This window comes from Misgurnus anguillicaudatus, chromosome 2 (genome assembly GCF_027580225.2).
Source record: "Misgurnus anguillicaudatus chromosome 2, ASM2758022v2, whole genome shotgun sequence".
NCBI lineage: Eukaryota > Metazoa > Chordata > Actinopteri > Cypriniformes > Cobitidae > Misgurnus > Misgurnus anguillicaudatus.
Window position 1 is genome coordinate 14,020,204 of NC_073338.2, and position 12,297 is coordinate 14,032,500.

The following is a 12,297-nucleotide window of genomic DNA, read 5'->3' on the forward strand; positions in this document are numbered from 1 at the left end:
TTGACTCCCTTTTGGAGCCAGCCTCAAGCGGCCAGTCGATGAATTGCAATTTAAGTCACTTCCGTATAGACCCCTTCACGGTTCACGTCGCAGGCAGTTTCCACTGCGCATGTCGGGGTCAGAAAAGTCATTACAGCAGATTGAGTTGCGTATTATTCGGTATCGTCAAAAATTCCTACTTACGTCGTGGGCTGTGAAAATCGCACCAGGTCTTCCGTTGAGTTTTCGCGATTCATGCAGAATCTCAAAAACAAAAAGCTACTACATCTGCAGCTGCAAGCAATTAACGTGCAGACTGGGACAATGCAAATATCAAAGAGGCTTGTGTTTGTTGTGCTCACTTCATTTGAGGTAAGTCATCATTTTTCAGCCCTGTTAGATTAAATTATAAAGCCTGGATGGTATGCTGCGCGCGCACCCGATAGTCATTCAATGTTTACAAACCTTGAAGGGGTCTATTGGCTTCATCAGAGAGATCGAAAGGTTGCCCCTCGGTTTACACACACAGAGCTACCCAAAACAGCTGCTCTGAGAAACAGCCAATCAGAGCAGAGCTCACCATTATTATTTATGACCCTTTCAATTAAGGTAATAATAGACCATTTCATTCAAAAGGCAAATCCCATGCTTGTAAATGGACATGTAAAACTGTCTCTGGATAATGTTTGCATTTAATAAAGCCATTTACCATTATTTCAATGCATTCTTTGGTGAGTGGGAAATCATCAAGACCTATAGAAATGAAGAAATTAGGGATCTGAAGGGAAGATGCTGTTTTTTGTCATTAGGGATGATTTGGTCATTCCTATATTTGCTTAAAGAGCACACATCAATTAATCAATCTTTGCACACACAATAGAAAAATACGTTTTTATTCCCTCAACATTAATGCTCAGCACTCCAACTCAGTAGGTGGCGGAAATGCGCAACACATTTGCGTGCCAACCGCCATACAACTAAAGGAAGAAGAAGAGGAGGCTGACGAGAAGTCATCAGGGAATTTATAAAAACAAACTGCAGGATATATTTAAGATCTTCGTTTAGACAGGTTAGTATATTCACTTTAGATAAGGAATGTTAGTGTGATGAGATGATGTGATCTGATCATTCCATTGTCTGATTTACTTACCAGATATAATGACTTGGATAACTGTAGAGCTCTCTTGTCTTTTGTGATATTACTAAACCAATAGATTTGGTTAAAGACTGCAAACTAATACTACAGTTGATATCAGGTTAAACTGTCAAAAATGTGTAGTTTTGTTGTATGTAGATATTGCGGGCCCGACGTGTTTTGTTTGCAAATGTTTGTTAACTATGTATGGCGCTTTGTTAATAAATAAATAAATGTTCAAATGACAGGAGTGAAGTTCACAATATGGACCTTAACTTTGTTTGAAACTGGGCTTCGTTCATAAATCTAGATGATGGGCTCGTGACGATTCATTGTCCATGCTAAGTCTTCACAATATAACTCTTACGAATATGAACTATGGTTTTATTCGATTAAACGTGTAGTAACGATGCTTTTTGGCAGATTATTTACTGTTTGTATTACCATGGTTTTACTACAAATATGTCACCATGCCTACATTGCGAGGGGCAACCTTCCGATCTCTCTGATGAAGCCAATACGGAAGTGACTTAAACTGCAATTCATCGACTGGACACTAAAGGCGCCAAAAGGGTGTCAATTCCAATAGACCTTAAAGGTCACGTTCTTTCTGATCCCATTTCAAACCCTAGTTAGTGTGTTATGTTGCTGTCAGAGCATAAATTATATTTTCTTAAACAGACATTTCAACCTCTTCGGTTTTAAAAATAACTTTGTGCACACATGTCAGTTTTCAGAAAAGTGTTAATTGACATGTACATGTGTATATATGGTGTAACCAAAATCTCAAGCCCGCGTAAGCCAATCGGAATCCCGAAAACAGCAACAAATCACTTCCTGTTACTCTTTAGAACAAGGTCGCACTTTTGGCGTAGGTGCGAGCTCTGGCGCATACTGTGAAGTTGGCTGCCTAAACATCCATTTGTCTTTGGTCTGAGTTTTTAGAAAGAATCCGTTTCAGAGGCGAGTTCTCCGTTTGCGTGTAAACGAAGGGAAATGTCTCAGCTTTCAAAATAACCATGTACGTGTAAACAGGGCCTTAAAGCTTCAAAAAAGCTCTTCACAAACCTATGGGTGACGTCATGCACACTACGTCCATATTTTTTACAGTCTATGGTACATTGTACCCAGTAAACACTAACTGTTGTGTAATAAAGCTAAGCATAGGGGCATAGGGGAGCTTAGATTATTGAGCTTTGTTATCCTGCGACCACCTTTAATTATTACACATTTTTAAAGCAGATATATATTGCCTTATTAACAAGTCAACTGCCTAAACTTTTGGATGCAAACATCGTTTCCGTCACGTAACCCATCAGAAGGTTTGGAGGGTAAAATAAAGGCAGTTTACATGCAGTTTATGGGTTCTCCATAAAGAGGTAGCACAAGCCAGTCAATTTCCATCTGTTTCAATCCATGAATATTTAAATCATCTCTCAACAGAAGAAAAATTAAGTTATGAACTACAATTTTGGGGCATTTGCGATCTATACAAGTCACCCGATTCTGTATTTTATAGTCTGTGTTTTTATGTTGTTATTTTCAGGCTTTTTGATTTCCTTGAAGGTGTTGCTGCTGTGAATGTATTAATTTATGTATTTGATTGATTTTTGGCAGGTCTGTTTCTTCGTACCACACACAGATCAAGATTTGCGCCTAGTAAGCAAATTCACAAATAACTACAGGAATAATTCCTATTATTCTGCAAGTGAAGGAGCCACTTCATCCAAAGTAGAAATGACACAAAGTGATAAATCAACCATGACACATCAGTCCTGTCAAAGTATAATCATAAAAGAGGAGAGAGAAGATATGATTGATACAGACCCATGCAGAATAAAAATTGAATACATCGAAGAACAAACAGGTTGGTGTCCATTCTTGGTTTCCTTATTAATTGATTGCTGAGAAATATTACATTAAAGTACCTCTATCATATTATGATTTGAAGATGTTATGTCTCGGGAACATAAGAATGACAATAATATATAATATATATATGTTTTTTTAAAATGCATACATGCATATGTGTATTTATATATACAAAATAATTTCACACAGTGCACACACATATATTATGCAAAAACAAACATTTATTTTGTATGCAATTAATTAAGATTAATCTTTTGACAGTTCTTGTGTGTGTGTATATATATATATATATATATATATATATATATATATATATATATATATATATATATATATATATATATACACACACACAAGAACTGTCAAAAGATTAATCTTAATTAATTGCATACAAAATAAATGTTTGTTATAAAAATATATAAATATATATATATATATATAAATATATAAATAATGTGCACACACATATATTATGCAAAAACAAACATTTATTTTGTATGCAATTAATTAAGATTAATCTTTTGACAGTTCTTGTGTGTGTGTGTGTATATATATATATATATATATATATACACACACACAAGAACTGTCAAAAGATTAATCTTAATTAATTGCATACAAAATAAATGTTTGTTTTTGCATAATATATGTGTGTGCACATTATTTATATATTTATATATATTTATATATTTTTATATATATATATATATTTATATATTTATATAAATATATATATATATATATATATATATATATATATATATATATATATATATATATATATATATATATAATTTCCCAAAAAAATTATAAAAAAATTAAATATATAGCCGCCTTCTTTTTTATTTTAGACCTGGTGAAAGTGGAAGAACCATCAGCATCAGAAACATCACATTACTCCATAACGGGAGGAGATTATTTCTTTCAAAAAAGCACACATGAAAAAGAAGTCAGCAAATCTTTTACTTGTCCTCATTGTGGAGTTGGATTTAGTAGAAAAGCAAACCTTACGGCGCACATAAGAACTCACACTGGAGAAAATATTTTCACCTGCCCTCAGTGCGACAAAAGTTTCATAACTAAAGGAAAACTTAGAAATCACATAAAAATTCACACCGGAGAGCGCCCAGCCAAATGTCTCGAGTGTGGAAAGAGTTTTGGGAAAAAAACAAAACTTACGGAGCACATGAGGATTCACACTGGAGAGCGCCCGTACTCGTGTCCTCAGTGTGGAAAGACTTTCGCACATAAAAATTATCTTCGAGTCCACATAAGGGTTCACACAGGAGAGCAACCGTATGCTTGTCTAGAATGTGGAAGGAGGTTCAAAATCAAGACGAAACTTACAGATCATATGAGGATTCACAGTGGGGAGCGCCCGTACACATGTCCTCAGTGTGGAAAGAGTTTTAAAAAGACAGAAAATCTTGCCGAACACGTAAGAATTCACACTGGGGAACGGCCATATACATGTCTTCAGTGTGGAAATAAGTACACTAGAAAATGTAGTCTTAAGTTACACATGAGAATGCACACTGGAGAGCGTCCATACCCATGTCTTCAGTGTGGAAAGAGTTACACTCGAAAATTCAGTCTTGAATATCACATGAGAACATGTCTGCATGTCTCGAGTACAACAATCCATCATTGACTCAACTAGTCATACTAGGTTGTTAAAGACATTTTAAGAATGTTTTTTTACTTTATTTTTATACGTTTGTATTGGGAGTCCAAGCAAGTCCTGAAATGTATAAAAGTGCTTATAACTTTAAATTTTTTTGCCTTATTGACATGTGTTTGCTCAAATCTGTCATAGTTATCTATAATTTCATTTTGAGTTGCATTGAAAAACTGTTTTTTACATTCTTGGGTCGTATGTCTAATTTATGAAAGATTTTGTGTGCTTATTTAATGTTATTGATATATTGAATTGCACATTACTGATTTCCTTAAAAAAATATTAAACTATTGATCAGAAGTTATATAAAATATAATGCACCTTTACACCAGAAGATATTCTTGATATGGTTTGTGAATTTATTATTATAAAATCATCAACAGTCTTTACCACAATAATCACTAAATTAAATTATTAACCCTCTTACAAAAATCTCAATGGTTTTACTACAAATGAAATCATATTAAACATTTTTCCAGATTTTGTGTCCTGGAAAAACTGGAAAATTAATGGCTAATGTTTTTGGAGGTGAAATGAAGACAGCGAGTAAATGTTTATTGGATGTTTACTGGTACTGTGTTTACAGACGTTTTTGCAAAAAAAAGTTTTTAATATGTTAACAAGCAGGAAAATTTCACTTTAATTTCCACATAATGAAATTAATAATGTTCTGGAAAAGTTTGTAGTACCATTTTTGTGTAATGTTTGATGTTGTTTTGACCCATCACAGTTTTTGTTTATTTATTATTTTATATTTAATGTTTAATAAACTGTACATTTTGTTATTGCTATGTACATGTGTGATGTAAGAAATTAAGTAGTTATGTTATTTTTTGTTTTGTTTACATACACAAAAAAATCATAAAAAATGGTCAAACGTCAGCAGCTGCCAAACAAAAAACAAAATGAAAGTAAAATTTCCAAACACAATAATTTTACAGATTTATTTGTTTTATAGATTTTCTCCAGATTTTTGTAACCAAACACCTTCAATAAAATGACCAATAAAAGTGAAAGAGACATTATTGTCTCTGCATTTTACCCATCAACTGCATGAACAGACACAAACAAATCGGCAACTATTACTGCAACACCGAAACACTTCCTTCTAGCTGTAGGAATCGAACCAACAATCTCTGGGTTACAGAAAAGTCTTGACTTTCTAACCACTAGGCCACAATAATTGGACAACAAAAATCTGTAAATCCTGGTAACTTTTATCGGCTGTCTGTGAGCTTTCTTAAACCTTTATTTATAGGCGTCTTAAAACCACGTTTGGACATTTTATGGTGTATATAAGGCACACTTATTTTAAATTCACAATGAGCTTGCGTATCACAATATGAGAATTTCACAAGATTTATAGTAAATATTATTAACCTAGAAAATATCATAAATGGATGACTAATCATTATATTCAGTCTTAAGTGACCCTATATAATTTTTTACAATAAATTAATTATAATAAGGATATTATTTTATATTTTTGTGTATTTTTATTTTAAATGATATACTTTTAATATAATAAACTACACATTTAATTATAGATTTTTATTGTAAATGTACATGTAATTTAAGAAAAAAGCAAACATATTGTATAATAAAATTTTCTGTATAAAAAAGATTTTCTTTATTTTGTCAATAATGGCATAATACTTAAAATAACAGACTAGCTGTTAATTGACAGATAATGTTTGTAATTTTACAGAGTTTTAAAGGTGCAGTGTGTAATTTTTAGAAGGATCTCTTGACAGAAATGCAAAATAATATACAAAACTATATTATCAGGGGTGTATAAAGACCTTTCATAATAAACCGTTATGTGTTTATTACCTTAGAATGAGACCTTTTTATCTACATACAAAGACGGTCCCCTTACATGGAAGTCGCCATATTTCTACAGAAGCCCATAACGGACAATTTTTTACTAAGTTGTCTCCGTCGATGACCTGTTTGTCCGATGGTGGCTACAATAGCTTCTCTATGTGTTTCAAAAGCAAGTGGACTACGTCGTTGGTTGCAATTCGCAACCTCACCACTAGATGTCGCTAAAATTTACACACTGCACCTTTACTTAGAATTTTAAATAATTGTAAACCTTAATTAAAAATAAATAAATAGATAAATAGATTAATTGGTTTGAAAATATACTGTAGGATCTTTTTTAACAGTGTACACTCACTCATATTGGTGACCGTGTCTGTGTATCTGTCTCGTAATCTCTATTTTGATTTTAGTTTGATTTCACATAGATTTTAATCTTTGCCATGATCTTACCGAGTCAATATTAAAGATATCAAGGTTATATTGTTATTTTTACAGAATGTTCTTTACATTATGCATGATGATTTTATGTTGAAAACAGTAAATAAACACATTAGCTGGGTTTTCACAGACAGGGTCACATAAACACCATACTGGTCATTGGATCATTTTAAGAAAAAACATCAATATTTTGTTATCATATTTTAATCAATTGACAAGTTGCAGTTCGTACAGTCATTTATTTAGATATGCATAAAATATTTTTTATTGTTAAATAAACCCACGGTTGACTCTATTACCTCAGAATAAGCAATGCTAATGTGTTGAATAAATACTTGAATGAAAATGAAAGGATGTGTTTTTTAAAGAACAACACATTCATATGTTAACATCTTGTCTTGATATAAAATAACAGATTTAATTTTTAGTGACTGAACTCTGTGCAATATCTAATCACATTTGGAAAAGCAGGTGTCCACTAAAGGTGCTATGATGGTGTTCATTGTCAAAAATGTAATATCCAGGATAGAGATTTACATTAACTCGATCATCCTTCTCTAATAACAGAGAAACTCCATTTGAAGCGCTGATAAAACCTCCATCATGTCTTGAATATGTAGAAAACACATGCTCATTATTTTTAAACAGGCCCGCGACGACAGCTTTATCTCGACCTCCATACGCCTTTGAAAAGACTACGAACATGTAAACTCCCCTCATAGGCGCTGTAAAGATTCCTGTGTCAGATGAATATTAACCATAAATCAATTATTAAACATGTTTTATTAGAGCTTTATATAAATAAGAGGTAAGCTTTAAATGAAGTGATTTAAAGATTCCTGTGCTTGCATCATAGGCATTTCCAACATTGAGAAATATGTGCTTGTAAATCAATGTGTGTAAACTGCTGAGAGGTCCATGAGAGGACAACAGAGAAGTTGAGAAAGCCACTTTTGACGCTAAGAGATAAAATAGATAAGAAATGATTTCATTACAGGTGTATTTGTATTTTTAATCAGTCAAGTCCTTTGACAAAGCTGCCATCTGTTACATTACCATAGTTTTGTTTTAATATTTCATCCGTTTTGGTCTGTATGTAATTCATTGTACCATCCAAGGCCTCCAGTTTCTTTGCTTGTGCTAAAACAATCATTGATAGATAATGTCAAATTCAATGAAACTGAAATGTTATGATTATTTAAACAATATGCAGATCTTGACATCTGTCTGTATATATATGTATGGCAATATATGGCTCACACATACATTTTGATTGGAAAAATATATTTTTGTTTAACAATACCTTGATTTTCTCTTACAAGTTCATCCATTTTGATCTTTCTCTCATTCATTTGAACATTTAAGGCCTTCAGCTCCAGCTCCTGTGCTAAAATAAGAATCAGTCATATATGTTTATGTGATTTAAGTGATTTAGTGTTGCTGGATTATAGAAATATGAATTATATCATTTCACTGGAGATCAGTAAGAAACCATCATCTATTTAAAGCCAGTTGAGTTTACCTTTAGCATGTCTTATGTTTTTTTATACAAAACCTGTCATAAGTTTATTTATTTATTTGTAGCTATAGCCAACAATACATTGTACGACTCAAAATTATCGATTTTTCTATTCATTAGGATTTTAAGATCATGTTCCACGAAGATATTTTGTACATTTCCCAAGCATAAACATATTAAAACTTAGTTTATCATTAGTAATGTTTGCTAAGGACTTCATTTGGACAAGGCATATTTTGAGGCGTATTTTTATCAATATTAAGATTTGTTTGCACCCTTTGATTCCAGATTTTCAAATAGTTGTAAATATTGCCCTATAACAAACCATACGTCACTGGAAAGATTATTTATTCAGCTTTCAGATGATGTATTAATATCATTAATAAAAATTTTTTTTACAGTCACAGATATGTGAATAGTGTTATATTACCTGTGTTCTTTGTTTTTAGTTGTTCCATTTCATTTTCCATCGATTTAATCCTGCTTTCCATGTTTGTTATCTTCTCCAGTTCAGCGAGGATGTTGATGCTTGGTGAAAGTATATCATCTGCTGGTATGGCCCAAATATTGAGCATTAAAACTGTAATAAGCTTCAACATAATGGTTTGTCTTTTTCTTTTCATGTTTCAACTGAATCAGTCCTGCAGTTCGTTTGGTTTCAGAGAGAAAACAAACATTATGCACAATCATTTAAACTGTCAAATAGACTTTGGACTGCAAACGTGAATGCAATAATGTCTTGTAGCACATGGGGCCCTATTTTAACGATCTGAAACGCAAGTGGGAAGCGCAAAGCGCATGTGACTTTGTGGGCGGATCTTGGGCACTGTTGCTATTTTCCCGGCGGGAGAAATAAGTCTTGCGCCGGGCGCAAATCAATAAGGGGTTGGTCTGAAGTAGGTTCATTATGCATAGGTGTGGTTTGGGCGTAACGTCAAATAAACCAATCAGAACGCTATCCAACATTCCCTTTAAACGCAAGGGCGCAAGTTCCATGGCGGGTTGCTATTATTATGACGGATTTACCAGGCGCACGCCAGGAGCGGTTCACAGCCGAGGAGACCCACGTTCTTGTAAGAGCAGTCAAAGACAGAGAAGTTGTTTTGTATGGGGATGGGAGAAACCCGCCCAAATCAGCGTCGGTTAAACAGGCGTGAGGGGAAATAGCCGCAATTGTCTCATCAGCTGCGCCACAATGATGTCAGGAGACGGGGGGATCCCAAGCTTGCCAGCATAAATCGGGCACGCCGGGCACACAGGAGGACATCGCTGCATCCACCTTCACCGCTGAAAGGGTTTGGGGGCTTTGAAATCGGACACAAGCAAGGTCCAACCCCAAAGTACACTTACAAATCAAGTTCACATACATGAAGGTTTCTTATGAAAACATTTTAATTATTATTTAGATAAAATAAACGTAGTACAGCCACACAACAAACTTATGAAAATATTTTAATCGTTATTTGCATGATAATTATTTAACGCTGCCACACAAAATAAATAAAAATTATCACCACAATGCTCACCACAATGATTTCCCTTATCTCATGTATTAATATTTTTATTGTAACAATTTATGATTTAATGATTTCCCTTATCTTATATTTTTATTGTAACAATTTATGATTTGCAAAAATAACTGTTGCATCTGTGTAGATTAGATAAGCAATGCGCGTTGTGCACGCTATACATTATGGTCAAGCATGCGCCCTTATAATAGCATAATGAACCACGCGCAACGCGCCACTGACTTTAGACTAGTTTTTTTTTTGGTTAGTAGCGCAATTGTTTTTTGAAACTGCAAAATAGTATAAGAGATGGTTTGCGCCGGAGCACGCCTCCTTTTTTGCCCTGAACCGCCCAGGGAGCGCAAGTTCATTTGCCGACGTGCGTCTGTGGAGGGAAAAACCCGCTGTGCGCCGGTGCAAAATACGAAATGATACATGCGTCACTGACAAAGTCAATTGCGCTGGGTGCAAGATAGGGCCCATGATGTGTATTTTTTCTTTTTAATGATCTGTTTATTTTGTGATTAAACAGTGTGTTTGATCAATAAACTTTCTGTTATATATGGTGTCTGATGAAACCTTTAAGGAAAAATGTTTCTTTCATTACAAATGATTGTACTTGGGCTTTAAGTCCCCATTGATTGGAAAAAGAAAAGTATGCGTTTCATTTAGAAATGGAACCGCCCAATCCGTGTAGCTGATGTCATCAGAGAATGTGTCTGAAGTACATTTTCAGATTTTGATTGACGTTTAAGGAGGCACATGAATAAAAAAGTCTTACACAGATACATTGTTTATAATAAGTGTCGTTTTTGATTTGTACTCTTGTATACACAAAACTAATAAATTATTGTCATTATTATAATTATTAATGCAAAAAGGTTTTGAAATATTAAAACTACATTCTGAGAGCTTTTCGATGATATATATATATATATATATATATATATATATATATATATATATATATATATATATATATATATATATATATATATATATATATATATATATATATATATATATATATGAAGAGTTTGGTTCCAAAACGCGATAAATGCCATTTTTGAAAAAAATGAGTTACTGCCAAAATCAGCATTATATCAGGTCAGTAGTTAAAAGTAAGTTCTTAATTTTACGCAAAATCCAATATCCGCCGTGTTATTCTGTCATCTTTTTTCCCTTTTTTCCAAAAATGCGATAAACGCCACTGCTCCTTTTTTACAGAACGCAATAAATCCCACAGCGCACTATTCACGCAATGTAAACAAACATGGCGGCGCGCTGAGTACATGGAGTCCTAGTTTTCCTCATCTACTTTGTACTTTGTGATCAACAAACAAAACAAAATAATACTTTAATTGCATTGATAAACCTGTGATGGTTTTCTGTGATGGGAAAGAAACGTAAGCCATCAACATCTAATAATTTCCTGAGAGGCACTCGGGAGACGGGTGCTTGTTCTCCCGACAGCATCAAGCTTCTCATGCTAACACATTGACCCCAGAGGATCTTATTAAAAACTTTCCATAATTTTACTCAAAGTCAACGAAAATCGAGCAGGACCAAAAACATTTTACAGCTGATCGCTGTGAAAGACGTTAAGCAAAGACGTCAAGTAACCGCAATGACAGGGTTCTTAATATGACAAAGTAAGTGTTTTGATTAATAACATTAATGTTTATATTTTTAATTAGTGTGTACAACTAGTCAACTAAATGAATATAACATGGCAAAGATGAATGCACATTTATATAGGCTATTGATTCAATAGATTTATAGCATTTTGAATAAAAACTTGTCATGGATTTATTGCATTTTGTGGAAAAAATAATCCGTTTTTATAATAAATCTTTGAAAATCAAGTTATGGATTTGAATTTTTTATGTTTTTATAACCTAAAGATGCTATGTGAAAGTTTGTAACAGAAAATAGTTGTTTTCATCTTGTCACTTTCTTGGTATAGAAAACATATTTTTACCAAAATTTGTCAAAATGGATTTATTGCGTTTTGGAACCAAACTCTTCATATATATATATATATATATATATATATATATATATATATATATCGCTTGTCATGATTTTTTAGGTTTAGAATAGGGTATTAGTGTTACAAACACTAATGTGGACAGCGCCACTTAATATTCATAGTAGGAATTAATATTCACTTAACAGTAATAATATTCTGATATAAGATATAAAGTGAGCAGACGTCCAAAATCAAAATATGTGATGTGGGATATAAGATATTTGATAAATCACACACTAAATATGATAAAGATGCAGAAACAGATAGTTGCAGTAAAATAAGATATTTTAATAAGGTGAAGAAACAATT

The 12,297-nt window shown here is 33.1% G+C and overlaps 2 protein-coding genes across 2 annotated transcripts; one reads left to right on the top strand and one right to left on the bottom strand.

The window, feature by feature from the left end:
• The first annotated feature begins 897 nt into the window (after positions 1–897).
• LOC129441816 (uncharacterized) lies at positions 898–6,469 on the top strand. The gene is made up of 3 exons (XM_055201518.2): positions 898–1,048; positions 2,732–2,981; positions 3,838–6,469. Exons 2-3 carry the CDS (start codon positions 2,852–2,854, stop codon positions 4,635–4,637), a joined length of 930 nt encoding a protein of 309 aa, XP_055057493.2. The 5' UTR covers positions 898–1,048; positions 2,732–2,851; the 3' UTR covers positions 4,638–6,469.
• Positions 6,470–7,117: 648 nt separating this feature from the next.
• Positions 7,118–9,167, bottom strand: LOC129441817 (cerebellin-2). Its single transcript, XM_073873150.1, has 5 exons — positions 8,879–9,167; positions 8,233–8,316; positions 7,986–8,069; positions 7,760–7,888; positions 7,118–7,657 (listed from the first exon to the last, which is right to left on the bottom strand). Exons 1-5 carry the CDS (start codon positions 9,069–9,071, stop codon positions 7,383–7,385), a joined length of 765 nt encoding a protein of 254 aa, XP_073729251.1. The 5' UTR covers positions 9,072–9,167; the 3' UTR covers positions 7,118–7,382.
• Positions 9,168–12,297: the final 3,130 nt, after the last annotated feature.